The 27,046-nt window shown below is 41.3% G+C and overlaps 1 protein-coding gene across 9 annotated transcripts in view; it reads right to left on the reverse strand.

The window, feature by feature from the left end:
* Nucleotides 1–444: 444 nt before the first annotated feature.
* Nucleotides 445–27,046, reverse strand: part of cep192 (centrosomal protein 192) — an 86,153-nt gene continuing 59,551 nt past the window's right edge. For 4 of the 9 annotated variants that reach the window (XM_061776232.1, XM_061776235.1, XM_061776228.1 and 1 more), the window contains 6 exons: nt 16,184–16,279; nt 12,992–13,111; nt 10,671–10,783; nt 10,292–10,424; nt 1,724–1,839; nt 445–1,646 (listed from right to left, as the gene is read on the reverse strand). In XM_061776232.1, coding sequence (XP_061632216.1) covers nt 1,535–1,646; nt 1,724–1,839; nt 10,292–10,424; nt 10,671–10,783; nt 12,992–13,111; nt 16,184–16,279 — 690 coding nt within the window. In that variant the 3' untranslated portion in view covers nt 445–1,534. Of the gene's footprint in view, nt 1,647–1,723; nt 1,840–10,020; nt 10,080–10,291; nt 10,425–10,670; nt 10,784–12,991; nt 13,112–16,183; nt 16,280–27,046 lie in introns of those variants that run through there. The other 5 variants (XM_061776229.1, XM_061776230.1, XM_061776231.1 and 2 more) reach the window with 5 other exon arrangements.

Genomic DNA, 27,046 nt, shown 5'->3' on the forward strand with positions numbered 1-27,046 from the left:
CCTGAAATCAGGCCATTCGAATTTCTCAGGCTGATCTATGTCACAAGAGATCTCCGCCTACCTCTCCGCTCCCGAGCAGGCGCTGTCAACATAAACACGTGCTCTCACAAGTAGGCTTTCTACACAGAGGCAACCAATCAGAGGAACGGGGGCGGTCTTAACCAAAAATGGACAAAGCGGAGACAAAACTGGGTCAAACAGAAGTAGCTGTCAGAGGGGCCTTTTCTGGACACTCATATGACAAAACGAAGGATTTTTTTAAATGTACACTTTTCTACAAAGTCCATGTAAGAGAGTCACAATAGGGGTCTTAATAGCCAAAATACAGTATGAGACCTTTAAGAATCAACGGAGATCAACCCGATCTCTAGACTGAGGCAGATGCTCGAACAACTACACACATTATAGGTAATAGATCAATAATTGAATATCCAGAGGCATGGGTGTTTATTAAAAATGTTTATTTAAATATACACACTATATTACACATTGCATTTAAAGATTGTGAAAATTATGAATCAATGAATGCTAGATAGGCATTGCCAGATATTGTAGGTAGCACCACAGCCTTCACCTTGAAATTCACTATACAGACAAGTAAATCGTGTACTGGTCAAAGGTGTGTGGAATCAAAAATTTTTAACAGAACTTCCTAATGTTCACATACAGCACCTATGCATTTTAAGCTACTAAAAAACAGACAATACTCTGTGTGGAGTGCTTATTTTTGCGAGTGGAAAAGTAATGAACACAGCTTTGCCATGGTAACTCCATTAAGCAGGTCAAAACAACTGTCCAGTCTAACCCCAACGGACAAAACCCTCAAGTACTTAATCATTAACCAAACGTGTTACTGTGAGCTGATCCCAAACCATCATCATGGATGAACTGAGTACATGTGGATTTTTTGGAATAGTGTTCTAAATATTGCTGGGTAGACAACATACGGTAATCAAATGCCACGTGCACATAAGTTATGGATGTTTGCCATTATGTGAGCCCTTCTATGCCATCTGCATAGAAAGAGGCTGAAAACTCTTCAGACTCACAGTTGAGTGTGCCTGCTGGGTAGGGGCTGGGGGTAACCTGTTCTTTAATGTGCCGTGTCCTTATTATCACCATGAGTTGACTACAGAAGTTAACTAGAGTAACACAGACATGACATTGTGTAGCTAGTCCAAAAACGAATATCCCTCCAGGCATGATGCCATACTGGGTACAAAGGCATTCCTGTAACACCATTTCCATATAAGACAAATTATATCCTCGATGTATTTCAATGAGTGCTTCCTCTGTGGCAACAAAAATGCATCTTGTGACATTACAGAGTTATAGCAGATCTGATAAAAGTAAAATAACACTTCATTTATTCCGATTGACAAAAATTAATAGCCTGAAATACAAATGTTGCACACTAACAAAAAAAAAAAAAAAAAAAAAAAAAGCTTTGCGCACGTTTACAGGTTTTCTCAGCTGGACGGCAAGAGATAAATCAGAGTTAACAATACTCAGCTTCTATTCATCTCAAATCTTGCTATAGCTTGTGCGAGTACAACCATGATGGAGGATTTTTGACCGGGGCTCGTAGATGTCCCAATGCAGTCTTCACATTTCCTGTCAGGAAGGTGTTGACAGACAGGAACGTCCTAAAAAAGCCAGGCAGTCCATTGGCACGAGGTGTCGAAGGAGGGTGGTAGCTGATAAATTCAAGGCAGTGCCTCACCAGTCAGCTGCACAACCAGACTTCCATTTGTTTCTGACTGGATGAGCAGCAAGCCAGCGTGTCTGCCTGCAGTGCTCGGCTTGAACTGAACAGGCAGTTTCAGATAGTGTTGGGATCTAATGGGTGGAAAATAAAAATATGCACCAGTCAGGCAACCAAAATTCACTGAGGTTTAAATACAGAAATAACCTAACTTTGCACTACACAAATGTAACTAGATCATTTTTCATAGATATAAGACTGGAAAAGATGTTGACAAATTAAAATTGTTTTGAAGGAAGGTTGAGCTTGAGGTCATTGTTGATGTCTTTTGATCAAACTGTGGTTTGAGTCTCGGTGGCTACAAAGGATGTCTTGTTTTGTTGTTTAAAACCAAATTGAGCTGGAAATTCTCCATCCATCAAATTTCTCCATCTTATCTTAAAGGACCTATGTGGTCTTCATGCCCCCACCTAAAAAATGATAACCTTTTTGGAGGGGGGAGGAAAAAAAAAAAAAGAATAAGACTGGTGACACTGCATAGCTGGTGTTGGAGAAAGAATGTACGATACTATAAAGTGGCAGTAATAACTCATTTTATATATCGTAGCTGTCGAGTGGAATCCACTCCACCCGTTTCTCTCTGTCTCTGAGAGAGAGAGAGCGAAAACACAGGGGTGCTAATGCACAGTTTTATCTCCAGTCGCATTGATTACTGTAATGCGCCCCCTAAAAATATATTTATAACTTGCAACTACTGCAGATTTTAGCAGCCCATCTGCTGACGAGGACCAGAAAGAGAGATCAAGGTACTCCAGTTTTAGAGGCCCTGCAGTTGCTCCCTGTGTCTTTCAGGGTCGATTTTAAGGTTCTTTAATTTATAAAACGCTTCATGGTCTTGGCCCTTCTTATCTTGAAGACCTTTAATCATATCAAACATCGCAGATCCTCATGTCCTCCGGTACTGGCCTTTTAGCAATACCCAGAGTCAGTTCTAAGACCCACTATGGCCCCCGTCGATGTTTGTGTCTTATCGGTAGCCTTGTGAAGCACTGTGTTGCTTTTTAAGAATGAAAGGTGCTATACAAATAAAGGTTTGATTGACTGATTGATTATACCTTATAATGCTGTCATATATATATATATCATTGCACTATCATATGAACAACAGCTCGCGGCCCAAAATTATGTTCAATCGACAATCGCTAATAGGATAACCCCCCCACTATTTATGACTATTTAGAGTGTCGTCATTAAAATGATACAAACCAGACATGCAAACACCAAAGGCATGAAAAAGGTGACTTAAAAAAAAAAAAAAAAAAAAAAAAAAAAAGATTGCAGGGAAGTCTGGGGGAATCCCACAGGCCCCTGCAGATAATCTTTTTGATTTTAACATAAATTAAGCGAGGAAGACACTGAAGAGTGCAATAAGACAAAATAAAACAATTTAAACCGCTCAAGGTCATGTTGATGTACAATTGTAAGATTAAAAGTAAATTTGCCTAATTTCTTTGCTTTTTTGTTTTGGCCTCCAATTTCAGCCAAGCCCATCTCCACCTGCACCTGATGCCTGCTTCAAGCTGTGCCACATGAATAGCATCCTCCTCTTTAAGCACTCTCATTCTGGAAAATAATTGACTAAAATCAGTCTGTTTCACTTCATTTTTCACTAATACCAACTTCAAAGGCTAATCCCAAATGCATCTGCCAGGAAAATATTAAGTACAGTATTTTTCTGTTTTTATTGGCCATTTCTGAATTTGAAGTTAGTTCATTCTGTGTTGTGACAATCCGTAACATCGCTCCGTCGCTTAATACAATTAACATTGACATTCTTGGACTAATTAGATAATTATATATATTAGATAATGTGCGTTTCCTAATTAATACAAGATGTACGAGCGGACAAGCTCTTGTTGCCGATGTCACGTGTGCTTCGCTGTTCTGCTGGGACTACAACCCACAGCACCTCAACGCGAAAATACAAAAGATCAGTGCAACAAATATGACACTGGCAGATCTGAGGAGGAAAATTTTTGCTTAAATGTAAGAGTAGCAATAGAAGATGTCCGCTCCAGAGGTGGGTAGAGTAGGCAAATATTGTACAAGTAAGAGTACTGTTACTTGACAATAATGTGACTTAAGTAAAAGTAAACAGTAGTCCTCCAAAAAAATTACTTGAGTAAGAGTAAAAAGTACACAGTGAAATTTTTTTTTTAAACCACAGCATGAACAAAAATAAAAAAAACATGAATGTGCAAATTCTGATGTTGCTGTGTGTGTACGCACAACCAAAACTACAACAAAACATCTGCAATTTACTGCACAGTGTTTTCTCAAGTTATAAGTGGGCTGAAACATCCACGTTTGCGCAGACAGTGCCAGAAAAATATAATACATGAAAGCTGTTGTCTTTGTTCGTCTAAATGTAAACGAGTAGCGCACCGTTGCCTTCATGGTAACGACAAACTTCCCAACATGGTGGCCACGTAAGCATGACGGTCAACTGGGCTGGCTTATCTAGTGTGTCCGGGAATCCCGATGGAAAACGTTGTGTGAGGTCATGCGACTTGATTGGTGAACTAAACTTAAACGTCACTACCGCTTAAATTGATTTGGACCAAAAAGCACCCAATGCGGAAGTCGAAGTTGTACTCTCGGGCACAATAGAATTGATAAATAATCAGTAATTGATCAATAAAAGTAGCGAGCGGCATTTAGATCATTGTAACGGAGTAAAAGTATCGTTACTGCTTAACACCAGAAGCTGCAGAAGTGTTTTTTCTGTTCTCGTCAACTCCTGTGACTTATCCAAAGCAGGTCCCGGGCGCACAGGCGGAATCCAAAGCCGATCCGCTCGCATATTAGTCCCCCGCGGAGTAAAATGCGAGTGCATGGATGGTGGATTGGATCTAGCTGCCAGCGTTCAAAAAGTACGAAACAGCCTTTGACGACAGCAACAGCGACCCCCCAAGGAACAACATTGGATCAATACGATTCACGGAAATGGCCTATTTTGAGGTCAAAACGGCAAATTTCGCCAAAAGACGACTGATTAAATGTATGACAAACACGGCAGGTGCCATATCCTTGCAAGCCTCACGCAACTGATCTTCAATGGAGAGAAAAATTTTTTGGTCCATAAAATCCTAAACACCGGGCCGATTGTTCTGATATTTTTAGAGGTGGACGTGGGCATAAAATCGGAATGTACTCGTAAATTTTGGTGAAGAGTAGCCGGCATTTCTGGACATACAGCGACGTAACGCTTTTTGGCCAGGAGAACGATGCCCTCTTCATCCGACGTTATGATACAGCCAGCCAAAGTCCGCGTCTGTCACAGATTGTCACCTACAGAAACACTTTGTGATGCAAAGGAACTCTATTGGGATATCTTGGAGGCATTTGTGGGTTAATAAAGACAAAATAGACCTGACGAAAGCAGTGTAAAGATGCAGAAATGAATTTGCAAATCATTTCCTCACATTGGATGCTCAACTTTGCTGGTGAAGGAAACGGGTGATGAGGAAGTGATGGGTAAGGTTGGCATCCAGGAAAGGAACTTGGAGGGACAGATGGTGGTCGACTTTGCCAAAATGATTGAAATGGCTGTAGTGAACACTTTTTTCCAGAAGAGGCAGGAACATAGGGTGACCAACAAGAGCGGAAGTAGAAGCACACAAGTGGATTACATCTTGTGCAGACGATGTAATCTGAAGGAGGTTACCGGCTGTTAGGTAGTGGTAGGGGAGAGTGTGGCTGCACAGCATAGGATGGTGGTGTGTAAAATGACTCTGGTGGTGGGGAGGAAGATTAAGAATGTAAAGGCAGAGCAGAGAATCATGTGGTGGAAGCTGAGAAAGGAAGAGCTTGTTGTGCAGCTTTTCGAGAAAAGGTGAAACAGGCTCTCGGTGGACAGGAGGAGCTTTCAGAAGACTGGACCACTACAGCCAAGGTGATCAGAGAGACAGGCAGGAGAGCACTTGATGTATCTTCTGGTAGGAAAGGGGAGAAGGAGACTTGGTGGTGGAACCTCAAAGTACAGGAAATCCTACAAGGTAAGAGGTTAGCTAAGAAGAAGGGGGACACAGAGGACTGAGGAGAGGAGAAAGGAATACATGGAGATGCGACACAGGGCGAAGGTAGAGGTGGCAAAGGCCAAACAATAGGCAGATGATGCATGTATGCCAGGTTGGAGCATCTAGGAGAGGTGGCTTTGGAGTTTTTGACCAGCTTGTTCAACAGAATTCCAGCGGGTTAGAAGATGCCTGAGGAATGGAGGAGAAAGTGGTGCCCATTTTTAACAACAAGGGTGCTGTGCAGAGCTGTGGGAACTATAGAGGAATAAAATTGATGAGCGACAGAATGAAGTTATGGGAAAGAGTACTGGAGGCTAGATTCAGGACAGAAGTGAGTATTTATGAGCAACAGTGTGGTTTCATGCTGAGGAAGAGTACCACAGATGCATTTTTGCCTTGAGGGTGTTGATGGAGAAGTACAGAGAAGGTCAGAAGGCGCTACATTGTGTCTTTGTAGATCTAGAGAAAGCCTATGACAGGGTAACCAGAGAGGAACTGTGGTACTCCATCCAAGATATTTAATGTTCAAACTTATAAAAGTTATTGTTTTTAGCAAATAATCATTTACTTAGAATTTCATGCCTGCAACACGTTTCAAAAAAGCTGGGACAGGTGGCAAAAAAGAAAGTTGAGGAATGCTTATCAAACACCTGTTTGGAACATCCCACAGGTGAACAGGCTAATTGGGAACAGGTGGGTGCCTTGATTGGGTATAAAAGGAGCTTCCCTGATTTGCTCAGTCATTCACAAGCAAAGATGGGACGAGGTTCACCTCTTTGTGAACAAATGCGTGAGAAAATAGTCGAACAATTTAAGGACAATGTTCCTCAATGTACAATTCCAAGGAATTTAGGGTTTTCATCATCTACGGTCCATATCATCATCAAAAGGTTCAGAGAATCTGGAGAAATCACTGCATGTAAGCGGCAAGGCCTAAAACCAACATTGAACGCCTGTGACCTTCGATCCCTCAGGCGGCACTGCATCAAAAACCGACATCAATGCGAAAAGAATATCACCGCATGGGCTCAGGAACAGAAAACCAATGTCAGTAAATAAAGTTTGGCGCTACATCCGTAAGTGCAACTTGAAACTCTACTATGCAAAGCAAAAGCCATTTATCAACAACACCCAGCAACGCCGCCAGCTTCTGTGGGCCCGAGCTCATCTAAGATGGAGTGATGCAAAGTGGAAAAGTGTTCTGTGGTCTGACGGGTCCACATTTCAAATTGTTTTTGGAAATTGTGGACGTCGTGTCCTCCAGGCCAAAGAGGAAAAGAACCATCTGGACTGTTATGGACGCAAAGTTCAAAAGCCAGCATCTGTGATGGTATGGGGCTGTGTTAGTACCAATGGCATGGGTAACTTACACATCTGTGAAGGCACCATTAATGCTAAAAGGTACATACAGGTTTTGGAGAAACATATGCTGCCATCCAAGCGACGTCTTTTTCATTTACCCCCCTGCTTATTTCAGCAAGACTATGCCAAACCACATTCTGCAGGTGTTACAACAGCATGACTTCGCAGTAAAATATTGCGGGTACTAGACTGGCCTGCCTGCAGTCCAGACCCGTCTCCCATTGAAAAGGTGTGGCACATTATGAAGCGTAAAATATGACAACGGAGACCCCGGACTGTTGAACAGGTGAAGCTGTACATCAAGCAAGAATGGGAAAGAATTCCACCTACAAAGCTTCAACAATGAGTGTCCTCAGTTCCCAAACATTTATTGAATATTGTTAAAAGAAAAGGTGATGTAACACAGTGGTAAACATGACCCTGTCCCAGCTTTATTGGAACGTGTTGCAGCCATAAAATTCTAAGTTCATGATTATTTGTTAAAACAATAAAGTTGATCAGTTTGAACATTAAATATTTTGTCTTTGTAGTGTATTCAATTAAATATAGGTTGAACATGATTTGCAAATCATTGTATTCTGTTTTTATTTATGTTTAACACAACATCCCAACTTCATTGGAATTGGGGTTGTATTTACTCAATATAAATGTTAAGTATTCATGAGCAAATGAGTGCATCTGGTTAAAGCAAGTTAAAATCTTTTCATTCTAAGTGTACGTCCAGTATTGTTCACTGAGAATAAACTGGTTGTATGTTCACTTTTTCCGTAAGTAGAGTTAACTATACCAGTGGATTCTAAAGTCATTTAGTTCGATGTTACAAATAGCTTAACTACCAGGTAAACGTCTACATACATTTACAGGCAGAAACAAATGACTGAGATTCAAAGGGGCCTTGGTTTCACATCAGAAGGCTCTATGTCCAGGGAACCAATCAGGACCCCTACCAGGGTCATGTGACCTTCAGTGAAGCTGGTCTACAAAAACATATTGGTCAAAATGAGAGAGCAGTTTTGTGAAACCAGTACAGTACTCTCTGTCATTGATGGCTTTAGAATGAAAATATCCATCATAACTGGGAGGGCTGGCAGTTGAATGAGTTAATATTCATACCTTTACTTCAAAAAGTTGATCAGACAAATTAAAATGTTACCATTGACTGAAACTCGTTTTTTTGTTTAGGGTTTTTTTAAAACAACTTTTAAAAAGGATAAATGTGTTGCACTACATTATTTCTACATCTACATGTTTGTACAAGAGTAGGCATAAAAATAATAGAAATGTATTGGTTTACATGGCCGTTAGTCAGTGCAGCAGGTATCCTCTATTTTATTTTATTTTTTTAAGTAAAGCTGTATATGTACAATCAAGGTTGCCTTTCTGGCCTGTGGGACTCCTGAGGCAGCTGATGGGTACCGGCTGGCCTAGCGGAATGCAGCTTTGGTGGTCGCTGAAGCAAAAACTTGGGTATAGGAGGAGTTCGGTGAGGCCATGGAGAAAGACTTCCGGACGGCTTCGTGGAAATTCTGGTCCACCATCCGGCGCTTCAGGAGGGGGAAGCAGTGCACCATCAACACTGTGTATTGTGGGGATGCGGCGGTGCTGACCTCGACTCGGGACGTTGTGAGCCGGTGGGGAGAATACTGCGAAGACCTCCTCAATTCCACCGACACGCCTTTCCATGAGGAAGCACCTGTGGGGGGTGCTTCAGGAGTATGGGGTACCAAACCACCTAATACGGGCTATTCGGTCCCTGTATGACCGGACTCAGAGTTTGGTCCGCATATCCGGCAGTAAGTCGGACTCGTTTCCGGTGAGGGTTGGACTCCGCCAAGAGTGCCCTTTGTCACCGATTCTGTTCATAACTTTTATGGACAGAATTTCAAGGCACAGGCGAGGCATAGAGGGTGTCCGGTTTGGCGGCCTTAGGACTGCATCTCTGCTTTTTACAGATGATGTGGTTCTGTTGGCCTCATCAAGCCGTGATCTGCAACTTTCACTGGAGCGGTTCGCAGCAGTGTGAAGCGGCTGGGATGAGAATCAGCACCTCCAAATGTGAGACCATGGTCCTCAGTCGGAAAAGGGTGGTGTGTCCTCTCATGGTCGGGGATGAGATCCTGCCCCAAGTGGAGGAGTTCAAGTATCTTGGGGTCTTGTTCACGAGTGAGGGAAGAATGAAACGTGAGATCGACAAGCGGATCGGTGCAGCGTCTGCAGTGATGTGGACTTTGTATCAGTGTGTTGTGGTAAAGAAGGAGTTAAGCCAAAAGGCGAAGCTCTCGATTTACCGATCGATCTATGTTCCTACCCTCACCTATGGTCACGAGGTGTGGGAGATCCCGGATACAAGCGGCCGAAATTAGTTTCCTCCGCAGGGTGTCCGGGCTCTCCTTTAGAGATAGGGTGAGAAGCTCGGTCATCCGGGAGGATCTCAGACTTGAGCCGCTGCTCCTCCACATCGAAAGGAGCCAGATGAGGTGGATGTGGCATCTGATTTGGATGCCTTCCGGTCGCCTCCCTGGTGAGGTGTTCCGGGCACGTCCCACCGGGAGCAGACCCCGGGGACGACCAAGGACACGCTGGAGAGACTACGTCTTTCGGCTGGCCTAGGAACGCCTCGGGATCCCCCGGAAGAGCTGGATGAAGTGGCTGGGGAGAGGGAAGTCTGGGCGTCCCGGCTAAAACTACTGCCCCCATGACCCGACCTCAGATAAGCGGTAGAAAATGGATGGATGGATGGCTGGATGGAGGTTGCTCAACAAAACAGTCATAAGGTTAGCTCAAATAAAACAGTTTACTGTCTTTTGAATGAAACAAAGTTAATCTTGAAAACAAAATGCTTTCCTGTCAGGGATTAATGACTATTTGACTCACCTCAGGGAATATTTGGAATGCTTGATGTGGAAGGGCTCCCTAGGGTTTACAAACCTCAGCTGCAAGTCAATTTGAGAAGCCACACATCAAATGTCAAATCCGTGCAAAACACTATAACTGCAAGTGCTTTGTACAATTATTTATTAAATCAATCTGCACAAACAAGTTAGTCATGTTATTGTTGTGAGCATGAAGTTCTAACAATTATTACATCTAAAAACCGAAATCTAAACAAGGCAGTATACTGTCATTAGTTTAGGGCATACCCCACCTCATGTGTGTTGGGTGAGTTGTTGCGGATGTTGACCTTCAGAGAGCTGAACTCGCCAATACGCGTATCAGGGAAAGTATAAACATCCTGAGGCGTATAAACACCCCTCCATTCTGCTTCCTCCTGGTTGACACTGTATAATTAAGAGAAAAAATGTCTAAATACCTGAAACACAATCATTGATTGTGAGATCTAAAAAAAGCAATATTTGCAATATAAATTGAGGATTTGTGAAACAGAGCAGCTACTGTTATTCGCTTCAGTTGGGTGTCTGACCAAAGCCACCAATTAATTCCAGCCACACCAAACAACCTCAAGTGATCACAATCTTTATTTAACATTAACTTGAAGTGGATAATCACAGTTTAGTAGCTCATACCTGGTTTTGCTTGTGGAAACTTCAGCTTTCTTCCTTGTCTTAATTGTGGTCTCTGTTTTTACCAAAGAACAATCTCCTTCCTGAAGGCCTTCTATTGGTCCAGAGTTGATCCCCTACAGACACAGATGAACATTGGATCACTTCCTTCAAATGTCAATACTGCAGACGAGCAAAAAAGGAGGCATCTTGCCACCATTTAATTACCCAGTAAAATGTAACCTGGATTATTCACACCTTTTGCCAAAGTCTCTAAACACCCATTACAGAAATATGTTACATATAAATGGCAGTGTAGTGGTTCTAACGGGTGACTTTTGTACCGCAAGTATGGGGATCACCCCCAGTCAGCTGGGGTAGACTCCAGCTTTCCTAGGACCCGAAACAGGATAAGCAGTAGAAAACGAATGGATGGAACACAAAGGTTTAGCAACGTACTTCAACACATTCCATCACCTGCTTAACTGTCACGTGAATCATCCATTTCACTTTTCTATTAAACACACTCTGAACTTAAAAAAAATCTGTCACACTACTTCCCAGAGAAGCTAGTGTAATTTCATGTTTTAAGAATTCTCAAAATGGCAATTATGTCCTAAACAATAGCCACACTCATGTTTTACTTTAACTAAATACTGTATATTCAAGTCATAATTATCAGAACAATTATTGAGTTTTCAATGATTGATCTGAGATGAATTGGTGTTAAGGGAGACAGTTGTCTTTATATATATATATATATATATATATATATATATATACATATATATATATATATATATATACATATATATATATATATATATATATATATATATATATATATATGTGTGTGTGTATATATAACTCCAATTCCAATGAAGATTAGACGTGTTAAAAACAGAATACAATGATTTGCAAACCATGTTCAACCTATATTTAATTTAACACACGACACAGACAAGATATTTAATGTTCAAACTGATAAAGTTTATTGTTTTTAGCAAATAATCATTAACTTAGAATTTTATGGTTGCAACACATGCCACGCTGTTGTAACACCTGCAGAATGTGGTTTGGCATTGTCTTGCTGAAATAAGCAGGGGCATCCATGAAAAAGACATTGCTTGGATGGCAGCATATGTTTCTTCAAAACCTCTATGTACCTTTCAGCATTAATCGTGCTTTCACAGATGTGTAAATTACCCATGCCATTGGCACTAACACAGCCCCATACCATCACAGATGCTGGCTTTTGAACTTTGCGTCCATAACAGTTCGAATCGTTCTTTTTCTCTTTGGCCCGGAGGACACGAAGTCCACAATTTCCAAAATCAATTTGAAATGTGGACTTGTCGGACCACAGAACACTTTTCCACTTTGCATCAGTCCATCTTAGATGAGCTCGGGGCCAGAGAAGCCAGCGGTGTTTCTGGGTGTTGTGTTAAAGGGCTTTTGCTTTGCATCGTAGAGTTTCAAGTTGCACTTACGGCTGTAGCGCCAAACTGTATTTACTGACATTGTTTTTTTTAAGTGTTCCTGAACCCATGTGGTGATATCCTTTACACATTGATGTCGTTTTTTGATGCAGTGGCGCCTGAGGGATCGAAGGTCACGGGCATTCAATGTTGGTTTTCGGCCCTGCCGCTTACATGCAGTGATTTCTCCAGATTATCTGAACCTTTTGATGATATTATGGACCGTAGATGATGAAATCCCTAAATTCCTTGCAATTGTACGTTGAGGAACATTGTCCTTAAACTGGTCGACTATTTTGTCACGCACTTGTTCACAAAGAGTTGAACCTCGCCCCATCTTTGCTTGTGAATGAATGAGCAATTCAGGGAAGCTCCTTTTATACCCAATCATGGCATCCACCTGTTCCCAATTAGCCTGTTCACCTGTGGAATGTTCCAAACAGGTGTTTGATGAGCATTCCTCAACTTTCTCAGTCTTTTTTGGAATGTGTTGCAGCCATAAAATTCTAAGTTAATGATTATTTGCTAAAAACAATAAGGTTTATCAGTTTGAACATTAAAGATCTTGTCTGTGTAGTGTATTCAATTAAATATACGTTGAACATGATTTGCAAATCATTGTATTCTGTTTTTATTTATGTTTAACACAAGGTCCCAACTTCATCTGAATTGGGGTTGTAGAATGGAAAATGTGGGTCCCAGGTTGAGAACAGTTGAAAACCCCTGAGCCATAGTTATAGTACACATTGATGTATGTTATATAATATCATAATATTTTCAATGTAACTGAAAGCGGGGGGGTGGGGGGGAAACAAACAAAAAAAACCTTCAAAATATGATCCGGACTACAAATTGATAAGCAATCACCGTGCCACATAGTTGAAAGCGGATCCTATATTTCTGCAAGGGCTCAGACAAGGGGTGGCACTCCAAATCCCAAAACTGAGCATAGTCACCTCGGTCCCTTGGCAGGAATGTAATGGGCACCTGCAAGTGAACCAGAATAAATAATAAGACATTAAGAACAAGCTTGTTATAATCCATATACTGTAGCATAGTTGCCAAAGTCATACTTGAACTAGCAATGTGACAAGTGCGCACCATCTTTGTGGAATTTATAGATATACAGTACCCTCCAAAATTATTGGAACGGTAAGGTCTATTCCTTTGTTTTATTTATTGTATACTGAAAACATTTGGGTTTCAGATCAAAACATGAATATGAGACAAAAGCTCAGGATTCTAGCTTTTATTTCATGGCATTTACTGTACATCTAGATGTGTTAAACAATTCAGGACAGAGGACCTATTGTTTGAAGCCACCCACTTTTCAAGTGAGCCAAGTTATTGAAACAGACATGATTAAATTAACTTAAAGTGAATAACATTTAATATTAGATGGAATAACCCTTACTTGCAATAACTGCATCAAGCCTGCAACCCACTGACTTCACCAAAGTGTTGCATTCTTCATTTGAAACGCTTTTCCAGGCCTTTACTGCCGCCTCTTTCATTTTTTCTTTCTCCCGTCAGTCTCCTTTTCAGGAGGTAAAATGCATGCTCTATTTGGTTAAGGTCCGGTAATTGACTTGGCCAGTCTAAGACCTTCCACTTTTTCCCCCTGATGAAGTCCTTTGTTGTGTTGGCAGTGTTTTGGGTCATTGTCTGCATCCAATATAATCAGGAGAAGTCTTATCATGCAACAAGAAGACTTTGAAAAGCTTCGAAAAAGACAGCTAGTATTGAGTCAAGACAGCTCATTGATGGTTTCAGCGGCTGAACAGTTTTCTCGTCAACTGTATCTGACATGGTCATAGAGTTTTTCTTGGGTGGCTTCAGATATTGGATAATTTCATCATTTTGCTGATTTGTGCTAATATTTAACCTGATGGATTGTATTTTTTCACGAAAATAAAGAGCAAATTAATTGTATTGATCTGCTGTTAGGAGTTCTGGAGCCATCTGATTGGAGGGGGAGGGAGGCCGTGAGCTTGTCAACCACAGCAAACAAAGTACGAGTTGTTGAAGTTCTTACTGATTATTTCAGAGAAGTGTTGCTGTCTAGCCCTGACTAACTCTTGGTTAAAATTACAAAGACTTTGTCTGTAGAGGTCATAGTCAATTTGGAGTTTAGTTTTTCTCCACTTATGTTCTACTTTCCTACACTTTGCTTTAGAGGTCTTAACCATCATTGTGCTCCTCCATGGTCGCCTCAAGATTGTCTTAGTTTTAATAGGAGTGACAGCATTTATGACATTTGAGATTTTACAGGTGAAATTATCAAAAAGTTTATCAACTGTCTCAGCATTCCCAGTTTGTGGCACAGCAATGGTCTCCATAAACTTAGCGGCGGTACTCTCATGTATGTACATTTTCTTAATAGACAGAGATTGTCTGAACTTTTGGAAGGATCTGTAATTCAAAGAATACACAAAAATGGTCAGAAATAGCCATATCCTTAATGTCAATTGATAGAATTTCAACATCCTTAGAGATGACCAGGTCTAAGATGTGACCTTGAGTCTGGATTGGACTCTTAATATGTTGAGAGAGGTCAAATGTGTCTCGTATAGCAGAGAGTTCTTTTGATCTTTTTTCCATGTTATTGTCAACATGAATGTTAAAGTCTCCTGTTATGACAAAATAGTTGTAGTCAGTACAAATAACTGACAGCAGTTCTGAAAAGTCCTCCATAAAGTTTCTATTGTATCTTGGAGGCCTAGAAATTATTAAGACCTTTGGGTCACCTTTAAGTAAAAAAACAGATATTCAAGAGAGTTAAAATCACCCAGTATAATTTCTTTACACTGAAATAACTTAAAAATAACAGCAAAACCACAGCCTTTTTTCCCTATTCGACACTCTTTCATACAGCTAAACTTTGCTGGTGTTGCACAGTCACAGTAATTTTGACACGTCGACTTTGAGAACCCCTCTGGGAATCTCAGCCCTTAGAGCATTTTGGTGAATATTTTTGTGAAACTTGTCAGACAATCGGAAAAGAGGAACGAAAGGGTCGAGGAGATATGTTGAGGAATAATTAAGTTAAACTGTTTTATGAGTTGAGACAGTGAGACCTGGAGGGGCGTGACTGGGAGGAAGGGCCCCCTGGATCAGAACCCGAGTGGTGTTCTGTTTTGGACTTCTCTGGTCAGCATGGCTTGTCCATAACGAACACCATGTTCAAGCATAAGGGTGTTCACACGTGCACTTGGCACCAGGACACCCTAGGTCGCAGTTCGATCAACTTTGTGGTTGTGTCATCTGACTTGTGGCCGTATGTCTTGGACACTCGGGTGAAGAGAGGGGAGGAGCTGTCAACTGATCACCACCTGGTGGTGAGTTGGGTCCGATGGTGGGAGAAGATGCCAGTCCGACCTGGGAGGCCCAAACGTATTGTGAGGGTCTGCTGGGAACGTCTGGCAGAATCCCATCAGAAGGAGTTTGAACACGGGGGCGGGGGGGACATTGCGTTTGAGTGGACCATGTTGCGCGCCTCCATTGCCACATACCAATTTGCAATAAATCCATTTTTGAATAAAGGGATGGGAATTAAAAGTTTTTTATCCCATTAATCAAATTAATTGATTATTAAAATAATCATTAGTTGCAGCCCGACAAAAAAAACTAAATTTCTCCAGAACCCATCATGCGATTTTCTAAATTCTTGATGCCTTGTACTACACGGTCGAAGTTATCCTTCCAACCAGACTAAGCATTTTGACAAACTGCCATTTTTGGGAAATCTTGTCACATTGCCACTTGAATGTTTTCAGAAAACAAGAAAAAAAAATCTCAGCAAGCACATTGGTATTTTCTATTGATATTGCAACAGTAAGTTAAAAAAAAAAAAAAGACAATTACGCTTATGAGGTTAACAATATCCCAGTCCCCTAAAAATGCTTAAGAAATATGCCTTGGTTCAAATTCTTTGCATACGTAAACCTAACAATGGCAATAATAGAAACTATCCAAAATCAAACATTTGAAAAAAAGGAAAGAAATTTTGAGGTGTTGTAATAAGCATGTAACTTCATGACATACTGTTATTGTAATTACCTGCATCTTCTCATGGGCTCCCAAAGTGCCTGAGACCCTCGAACACCTGAAAGCTGTGTAGGTGGCCCGGTATACATCACAACTGTTATCAACTCCCTGAGAAAAGAAAGTCTGAATCACTTCTTTTGACCATGGTCAAGACAACTACGACATTAAATGGGGGGGTAAATACACTACATATCGAGAGATCCCCAATCTGAAGTAAAATCAAAAGAAACAGTTGAACTCATAGTACTAGAAGGCATTGTAAAATATTGGTTGTCGGACAAGGGATACAGTAGAAGCATGTGTTCCAAGACGCCTGTTTACTGGCAATCAATCACATTTTATTTATACAGCACTTTTCATACATGAAAAATGCAACCCAAGTGCTTAACAGAGATAAAAACAGACAACTAAAATAGCTGAAAATATACAAAAACCCACTCCTCCCATCCCCACGTATAAATGCAATCACAGCCATACGACCATATTCTACATACTCGTGCACACACACACACAAACGCAGCACCTATTGACTAGTAGTATCGAGGCACTGAAGATCCTGGACAAGGAAAGACAATTGTGTGGGAGCCCTCCACACCGAGAGGTGCCATAGCCCGCAGCCACAGAGCCCACCACGACCGGGGTAGTTTGTGGGGGGTGATGGGTGGCTCCCATTGAGGAGACAATGGAGTAAATCTTAATAATAGAGACACTAAAGACAAAGACACAGACAGGCAAACACCAAAGGCATGAAAAAGGTGACAAAAAACAAATCTATTTTAGGGGGTGTCTGGGAGGATCCCCCGAGCCCCCGCAGAAATTTTTTACTTTTTTATTTTAACATAAATTAAGCAATGTACTAGCAGATCAGCTCTTGTTGCCGATGTTCCGTGTGCTTCACTGTTCCACTTGGGACCACAACCAGGGCCCCGACCTGCAGCACCTCAATGCAAAAATACAAAAGACCTGCACAACAAATACCACAATGGCTGATCTGGTGAGGAAAAATGTTGCTTAAACGTAAGAGTAGCAATAGAGGATGTCCGCTCCAGAGGTGGGTAGAGTAGCCAAACATTGTCCTCAAGTAAGAGTACTGTTACTTGAGAATAATGTGACTTAAGTAAATAGTAGTCCTCCAAATAATTACTTAAGAGTAAAAAGTACACAGTGAAATTATTACTCAAATACTGAGTAACCTCTGATTTATTTGTTAACCACAGCATGAACATCAATTAAAAAAATAATAATAATACAATGTGAATCTACAAATTCTGATGTTGCTGTGTGTGAGTATGCACAGTCAAAACTACCCAAAAAAAAAAAAAAAACCCTGCAATTTACTGCACGGTGTTTTCTCAAATTATAAGTGATCCGAAATATCGACATTTGGGCAGACATCCATCCATCCATTTTCTGAGCCGCTTCTCCTCACTAGGGTCGCGGGCGTGCTGGAGCCTATCCCAGCTGTCATCGGGCAGGAGGCGGGGTACACCCTGAACTGGTTGCCAGCCAATCGCAGGGCACATAGGAACAAACTGTGAGGCTGACGCTCTAACCAGTCGGCCACCGTGCCGCTATTTGGGCAGACAGTGCCAGAATACTAGAATACATGAAAGCTGTTATTTTGGTTCGTCTAAATGTAAACATGAGTAGGCCGCCGTTGCCTTCATGGTAACGACGACCTTTTCCAATATGACCGCCACGTACACATGACGATCAGCAGGGCATGCTTATCTAGTGTGAATACCCATGTCCGGGAAGCCCAATGGAAGACGTTGTGTGAGGTCATGTGACTTTCTTGTGTCGTTTGATTGGTGAACTAGACTTAAACGTCACTTGCGGTTAAACAGGATGTAAACAGCGCCCGATGCGGTAGTCGAAGTCGTAGTCTCGCGCACGAAATAGTTGATAAATAAGCAATAATTGATCAATAAAAGTAGCGAGCGACATTTAGATCATGGTAACGGAGTAAAAGTACCATGACTTATTAACAGAAGTTTTTTTCTGGTCTCGTCAACTCCTGTGACTTCAGGCGCACAGGCAGAAGCTCAGGCCGCATATTAGTCCGTCTGTGTGTGGATGGTGGATGTGTGGAATGGATCTGGCTGCCAGCGTTCAAGGAGTACGAAAGTCTATGACGTCAGTGACGGCGAGCCCCCCCGCCCCCACCGAATTTCGCCGAAAGGTGACTGATTTGCATGTATGAAGACAATAAGACATGATAAAAACTAAAGGACAATAAGAGATGCAGTAAAATAGGATAAAAAAATAGATAAATGATTAAAATAAAAATAAGATAAATTAATAAGCAAATGGTCACTGATGGTGTAGTGGTACACTCGCCTGACTTTGGTGCAGGCAGCGTGGGTTCAGTTCCCACTCAGTGACGGTGTGAATGTGAGTGCGAATGGTTGTCTGTGTCTATATGTGCCCTGTGACTGACTGGCGACCAGTACAGGGTGTAGTCCGCCTTTCGCCCGAAGTCCACTGGGATAGGCTCCAGCGTCCCGCAACCCTAACCAGGATAAGCGGTGTTGAAAATGGATTGAAAATGGATAATAAGCAAATGAGTAGATACACAATTTTCTAAATGAATAGTTGAAAAAAACTGCTAAAAACTAAATAAATAATAAATCTGTTAAACGCTAAACCAAACAGGTGAGTCTTGAGCCTCCTTTTAAAAGCATTAACAGTCTCTGCATTCCTGATACCATCTGGCAGGCTGTTCCAAAGGCGGGGGCCATAATGGCAGAATGCAGCCTCTCCGTAGGTTTTTGTTCTACAAACCCAATTCCAATGAAGTTGGGACCTTGTGTTAAACAAATAAAAACAGAATACAATGATTTGCAAATCATGTTGAACCTATATTTAATTTAATACACTACAAGACAAGATATTTAATGTTCAAACTGATAAACTTTATTGTTTTCAGCAAATAATCATTAACTTAGAATTTTATGGCTGCAACACGTTCCAAAAAAGCTGGGACAGGTGGCAAAAAAGACTGAGAAAGTTGAGGAATGCTCAGCAAACACCTGTTTGGAACATCCCACAAGTGTTAATTGGGAACAGGTGGGTGCCATGATTGGGTATAAAAGGAGCTTCCCTGAATTGCTCAGTCATTCACAAGCAAAGATAGGGCGAGGTTCACCTCTTTGTGAACAAGTACGTTAGAAAATAGTCGAGACGTTTAAGGACAACGTTCCTCAACGTACAATTGCAAGGAATTTAGGGATTACATCATCTACGGTCCATAATATCATCAAAAGGTTCAGAGAATCTGGATAAATCACTGCATGTAAGCGGCAAGGCCGAAAACCAACATTGAATTCCCGTGACCTTCGATCCCTGAGGCGGCACTGCATCAAAAACTAACATCAATGTGTAAAGGATATCACCACATGGCTCAGGAACACTTCAGAAAACCAATGTCAGTAAATACAGTTCAGCGCTACATCCGTAAGTGCAACTTGAAACTCTACTATGCAAAGCAAAAGCCATTTATAAACAACACCCAGTTCTGTGGTCCGACGAGTCCACATTTCAAATTGTTTTGGGAAATTGTGGATGTCATGTCCACAACGTGTAACCTTTGACTCCCGCCTCTTCTGGCTCGCTTGATTTTTCCTCTGGGTGGCGCCGTGCCGCCCCTCCCCCCTTGGCGAAGGACACCCAGCTTCCAAGCCTCCGTGGATCACTGCTGCCAAGAACAGTTGCTGCTGAGGTACCAGATACGCTCCCAGCCAAATGTGAGTTCTCTGAACTTGTTAACGGATCCCGAAAACCGGCAGAGAGAGATGGTCATATTCTCCCAACAAATCGTGACGAACAACTTCCATTTTTCTTCTTCTGCCTCTTTTGGGTTTTTTTCCAGCATCAGTTTTCTTCCTCAACTAGACCTGCTGTTTTCCGATTTCTTTTCTGATCTACGGTCGTGAGTACACCACAACAAGCCTTGCTGGAATGTACAATATTAGTGCCTAATAATTTTGGGGAAATTACTCTCTTCACACAAAATCCCAACTATGCTCTCGCTTTGACTCGACGCATTAAACGCTCACATTTTCAACCTTAGCCCCGCAACATACAATGTTCTATTTCCCTTTTCGTACACCTATTTTTCTTTCACCATTATTAGTGTTATTTTCTTTCTGTAGTTAGACCCCTTTGTGTGTTTCCCTATAGATCCCTTGTAGATTTCATTAAATATTCTATAAAATTCTACTCTTTGATGTGTATTGTGTTTAATAATTAAGCCTCTGGAATCTAGGACTCGTATTTCGTAAAATGTAGCATCGTTAAAATTTTGAGACAGAGGTTTTTTCGTCACTTTTTCCTCAAGTTTTACGCATCTAAAAAGAGACTTGGTGCCCCTTTGAGAAAATAGTCTGATTTTAATGTTAAAACGTAAATTGGACCGTAAGTGAACGCAGACGTTCAACTTCGACGAATTCATTTCTCAAATAAAATACGTTTCATGCAAAAGCCAATATATGCGACACACGACAAGTTGAGTTTTTACCAAAATGTTCTCTTTTGGTTTCATCTGACCATATGGCATTCTCCCAATCGTTTTCTGGATCATCCAAATGCTCTCTAGCAAACTTCAGACAGGCCTGGACATATACTGGGGGACACATCTGGCCTGCACGATTTGAGTCCCTGGCGGCGTAGTGTGTTACTGATGGTAGCCTTTGTTACTTTGGTCCGAGCTCTCAGCAGGTCATTCACTAGGTCCCCCCGTGTGGTTCTGGGATTTTTGCTCACCGTTCTTGTGATCATTTTGACCCAACGGGATGAGATCTTGCGTGTAGGCCCAGATTGAGGGAGATTATCAGTGGTCTTGTATGTCTTCCATTTTCTAATGATTGCTCCCACAGTTGATTTCTTCACACCAAGCTGCTTACCTATTGCAGATTCAGTATTCGCAGCCTGGTCCAGGTCTACAATTTAGTTTCTGGTGTCCTTTGACCGCTCTTTGGTCTTGGCTCTTTTGTAACTTGCAGTGAGATTTCTGCATCTCTCAGCAGGTATTTTGGTCCACTCTAGAGCTAAACTCTCCAGTTGCCTCAGGTTTGAAGGGTGCTTTCTCCAGATGGCATGCTTCAGCTCCTTTCACAGATGTTCAATAGGATTTAGATCAAGGCTCATACAAGGCCACTTCAGAATAGTCCAATGTTTTGCTCTTGGCCATTCTTGGGTGTTTTTAGCTGTGTGTTTTTGGTTGATTATCCTGTTCCAAGACCCATGACCTGCTACTGCGATCAAGCTTTCTGACACTGGGCAGCACATTTCTTTCTAGAATACCGTGACAGTCTTGAGATTTTATTGTACCCTGCACAGATTCAAGACCCCCTGTGCCAGATGTAGAAAAGCAACCCCAGATGTAGAAAAGCAGCCCCAGAACATAACAGAGCCTCCTCTATGTTTCACAGTAGGGACAGTGTTCTTTTCTTGGTGTGCTTCATTTTTGCATCTTTCAACATATCGCTGATGTGCCTTGCCAAAAAGTTCCAGTTTTGCCTCGTCTGTCCAAAGGAAATTCTCCCAGAAGCTTTGTGGCTTGTCAACATGCAGTTTGGGAAATTGCAGTCTCGTTTTTTTATTATTTATTTTCAACAGTGGTGTCCTCCTTGGTCGTCTCCCATGAAGTCCACTTTGGCTCAAACGACGACGGATGGTGCAATCTGACATTGATGAACCTTGACCTTGGAGTTCACCTTTAATTTCTTTGAAGGTTGTTCATATTATCCGTCTCTTCAATTCGTTATCAATTTTCCTCCCGTGGTCACGTCCAGTGAGGTTAGCTACAGTCCAGTGGATATTAAAATTCGGAATAATACTGTATGTGCAACTGTAGTCACAGGAACATCAAGCTGCTTGGAGATGGTGATATAGCCTTGACTTTTAACATGCTTGTCTGTAATTTTCTTTCTAATCTCCTGAGACAACTCTCCTTCGCTTCCTATGGTCCATGTTCAGTGTAATACACACCATGTCACCAAACAGCAGTGATTACTTGTCACCATTTAAATAGACTGACTGAATGATTAAAATGATTGACACCTGTGACGCTAATTTAGAGGACACGCCTTGTTTGAAAATGTCCCTATGGTCAAATTATTTTCCATCTTTTCTAGGGGTACTATCATTTTTTTCAAGGCCTGTTTCATGAGTTTTAAATAATTCGGTTGACCCACAATTAAAAAGCAATGTCTGACTTTCATTGGATAATTTTCATTGGATTTTTATTTATTATTAGTTTTGTCAAATTGAAATTATTTCTGTGACCACTGTTTGTTTTTCTTAACAGAGGGGTACCAACAATTTTATCCACGTGTATGTTGTTTTTGGCTCCAACCGGTTTCACAAATATACACTATATTGCCAATAGTATTTGCTCACCTGCCATGACTCACATGTGAATTTAAGTGACATCCTTTTCCTAATCCACAGGTTTCTAATTCATCTCAAAGGTGTTCCATCGGGTTGAGGTCAGGACTCTGTGCAGGCCAGTCAAGTTCATCCATACCAGGTCTTTATGGACCTTGCTTTGTGCATTGATATCATGTTGGAAGAGGAAGGGGCCAGCTCCAAACTGTTTCCACAAAATTGGGAGCATGGAACGGTCCAAGCATTCAGACTTACTTTACTGGAACTAAGGGGCCAAAGCCAGGTCCTGAAAAAAACAACCCCAACACCATAATCCCCCCTCCACCAAACATTACTCCTGGCACAATGCAGTCAGACAAATACCGTTCTCCTGGCAACCACCAAACCAAGACTCCTCCATCAGACTGCCAGATGGAGAAGCGTTTACAGATTTTGTAACTTTACCCACTGACTAAGACAGGAACGGTGTATAATTTTAATGGTAGGTGTATTTTAACGAGAGACAGAATATCAAAAATAAAATCTAGAAAATCACATCAAACGAAAGATTTAAATTATTTTAAAATACATCAAGGGAAGTAAGTATTTGACCACCTATCAAAACATGACTATTCTTTGCAGATCCTCTCCAAAGGTTTGGAGGCTGTGTTTTGGTAACTCGATGCATCTGCTCCCTCCACAGATTTTCTATGTGATTTAGGTCTGGAGACTGGCTACGCCTCTATATGACCTTATTGTGCTGCTGCTTCTTTAGCCACTTGTTCATTTCCGTGGCTGTGTGCTTTGGGTCATTATTGTGCTGGACGCTCCATTTAAGTTTTCTGGCTGAGCGAAGGAGCTTGTCACCCAGGATTTCACGGTACAAGGCTCCAACCATATTTCCCTCGATTCGGTGAAGTTGACCAGTCCTCTTTGTATAAGCATCCCCAAAGCATAATGCTTCCACCTCCATGCTTGACTGTGGGGATGGTGTTCTTGGGGTCATAGTCTGAATTCCTCTTCCTCCAAACACGGCGAGTTGTTCCAAACAGCTCGATTTTGATCTCATCTGACCACATCACCTTCTCTCAATCACTCTCTGAATCATTCAGGAGTTCATTGGCAAACTTTGGAGAGGCCTTCTTGAGCAGAGGGATCTTGCAGGATTTTAATCCATGGTATACTGTTACCAATGTTTTTCTTGGTGACTGTGGTCCCAGTTGCTTTGAGATCTTTAACAAGCTCCTCCCATGTAGTTCTGGGCTGATGCCTAATCTTTTCTCATGATCATTGATAACCCACGAGGTGAAATCTTACGAGGAGCCACAGACAGAAGGAGCTTGACAGTCATTTTAAGTTTATTCCACCAACAGTTGTCTCCTTCTCACCTAGACTCTTGCCAATGATATTGTAGCCCATTCCAGCTTTTTACAGGTCTACAATCTTATCCCTGATCTCCTTAGAAAGGTTTTGGTCCTGCCCATGATGGCGAGGTTGGTGTATGATTGATTGATTCTTTGGACAGGTGTCTTTATACAGGAAACAAGCTGAGATAGGTGTCTTTCATAGGCAACAAATTTAGATGAGTACTTTTTTTAAAGTGCGAGGACTAGTCTGTGGGAGCCAGAATTCTTTATTGTTGATAGGTGATGAAATACTTATTTCACTCAATGAAATGTAATTACAATTTATTAATTTTTTTTTTATTTTTATTTTTTTATTATTATTATTATTATTTTATTTTATTTTTTTTTTAAATGTGATTTTTCGATATTCTGTCCTTCACTGTTAACAGAAATCTACCATTAAAATTATAGACTGCTCGTCTCTTTCAGTGGGTGAACTTACAAAATCATTGAGGGATCAAATCAATATTTCCTCCACCGTATGAATAGAACATTGATATGCTGTACTTGCAAGGTGTTAGTAACACACCGATGTGGCAGCCACGTTGGCAGGGGCAACATTCTCATCACTGGCAATGCATGTACATTGAAAATGAATCAGAACTTTCGCATTTCTCAACCGACTTAGTTTACATTTTTTGTCAACATCAAAGCATGTGCTATTAATACAGAACATTTGAAAAAAGAGCGCCCCCCCCTTCCACACAAAAAAATCTTGCCAATGAAAGGTTATTTCCAGTTCCATTGTTGTAACTGTACATGATTGTACATAGTTTTTGTTTACATTTTAAAGTGCCCTAAACATTTACAGCTAAAAATGTTAAAGCCCAGAGTATCGCCTTCATTTTACTTTGCACTATTATATATAACCATGTCAGGAATGCTGGTATAAGCTGCAAAGTTTATTAAAAGTTTAATGTACTATGACCAGATCCACATTGTAAATGAGAAACTGTTTTTAATGTTCTATCTGGATAAAGGTTACAAATTATCTTATTTATCTTTTGCACATACCTTACAAACTTCAAGATGGAAGCTAACGATGGTTGATAAGAGCAGCTGATTGCTGGTGCTATAAGCTGCAATTTAAATATCGCTGGTGTCTGGTAGAAACCTCCTACCTCCAAAACCACCACTTTTCAGGAAACCCAAAAAACAGTATGTATGTTAAGCAATTAAAATTGCATCGTCAAAGAGAACAAGCGATTTTTAATAGGGTTGGGAACGATAAACTGATGCGACCGGATATCAGTTCGTAAAGGCGAGAGATACGACTGTATCAGTAGCAGACTCCATTATCGATACAAAATCCCCCAGTAATCCTTAGATAAATCGGTTGTAGGGCTGCGGACCGGATATCGCGAGGCTAGGAATCGGTTGACTGAGGCTTTATGGTTTTCATCTTGTAAAACAAGCACAAGAGGTCTCGCGCTGTGCTCCGCAGGTAACGTTATGTTTACAACCAAATGCAGCAGTGCTAGATACTAGTGACACTACTAGCTTCACTAAATTTCTCTGTAGCGTCACTATTTCATCATCAAAAAGCTTTTCAGTAGTTAAGCTAAATCCATGGTCACGGTGATAGCATAGTAGCGTTCCCCCAGGAGTTGTAAACATTGAATGCGACGTCACGTACCTTCTCTCAAGTCCGCTGTCGACACTGGGGCCGGCGGCAAAATGTGCGCCGCAGATTGTAAACATGCAGACAATATGGCAAAGGTAGGTACATCTCTGCAATTTCCTTGGGCTGTAATTCAGCAAACTAACGCTTCTTCTCGAGTCCTCGCGGTCCACTTATACGTTCAAGTTGGTACTGTGCAACCGTAAAAAGAAATTAACGAGAGGACAAAAAGCCAGGTATGTCCTGAAACTGAGTCAACAATCGGCAGTTGAACTAAGCTAGTCATCATGACTCAAAAGTTCAAAATGTCAGTCAGCACCCAGCAAAAAATAAATACATTAATGAATTTAAAAATAAAAAAATAAAAGCAGTACGTGTGCAGTGGCGGTTCTAGCTTGAATGGCACGGTGTGCGAGACGCCCCCCATGGCTCTTTAAATATTGTTTGTGGAGAGAAAATCTTCAAAATTAATTGTTGTGGTCTATTTAAATAAAAAAATATATAATTTTTTTTTTACAGTGGCAAAAAGCAACAATGCTCAGGGTTATGTGGTCTTTTACTGTACGTTTGAAAATAAGGTTAGACAAATGTCATTTTATAGAATTGGGTCAAGGTTTCTTTTATGATTAGCACGTGCTAAAAAGAATTTCCTGCACCAAATCGAATCGAGAATCGTATCGCTCCCATATTGAACCATTCTGCCCATAAAGATATCGTTTTTTAATTGAATCGCTACCTGTGTATCTAGACATGTATCGAATCAGCCTCGTGCCAGAGATTCCCAACCCTAATTTTTAACACTTGGAAAAAAATATGGATTTTGAGATTCGTCCACTCTGGGTCCTGGTTTAAAAAACTGATATGATTCGGGTTCCCCAAACGCCGGCACTGTGTGGATGGAATGCAGAAACAAAAAACAAATCCTGGAATAAAAAGCAAAACTTGTGACCAGAATGTGCGCGAATGTATGTACACGCTGGGTACGTTCAAATGAGTGGAGCCAGCGAGCCTCTTTTCAAATATCCACTCTCGCCAGATACACTGAAACGCATGTCAGTGCAGACGGAGCCCGAGTAGAGACTTTCATACATTTTAGCCAAGCAAGTCGCAAGTCAAACTCAGCGACCTGAGTCAACTCGAGTCCAAGTCACATGACTTGAGTCCCACCTCTGCTATTAATGTGAGCAACTGATTAATTAAGTTAATTTTGTAAAGGATATTTTATTCAGCCGGCACGGTGCAAGACTAGCTAGCACATCTGCCTCACAGTTCTGAGGACCCGGGTTCAAATCCGGCCTCGCCTGTGAGGAGTTTGCATGTTCTCCCAGTGTCTGTGTGGGTTTTCTCCGGGTACTCTGGTTTCCTCCCACATCCCCAAAACATGGTAGGTTAATTGAAGACTCTGAATTGCCCGTAGGTGTGAATGTGAGTGTGATTGTTTGTTTATATGTGCCCTGCAATTGGCTGGCAACCAGTTCG

This window comes from Phyllopteryx taeniolatus, chromosome 6, assembly GCF_024500385.1.
Source record: "Phyllopteryx taeniolatus isolate TA_2022b chromosome 6, UOR_Ptae_1.2, whole genome shotgun sequence".
Lineage (NCBI taxonomy): Eukaryota > Metazoa > Chordata > Actinopteri > Syngnathiformes > Syngnathidae > Phyllopteryx > Phyllopteryx taeniolatus.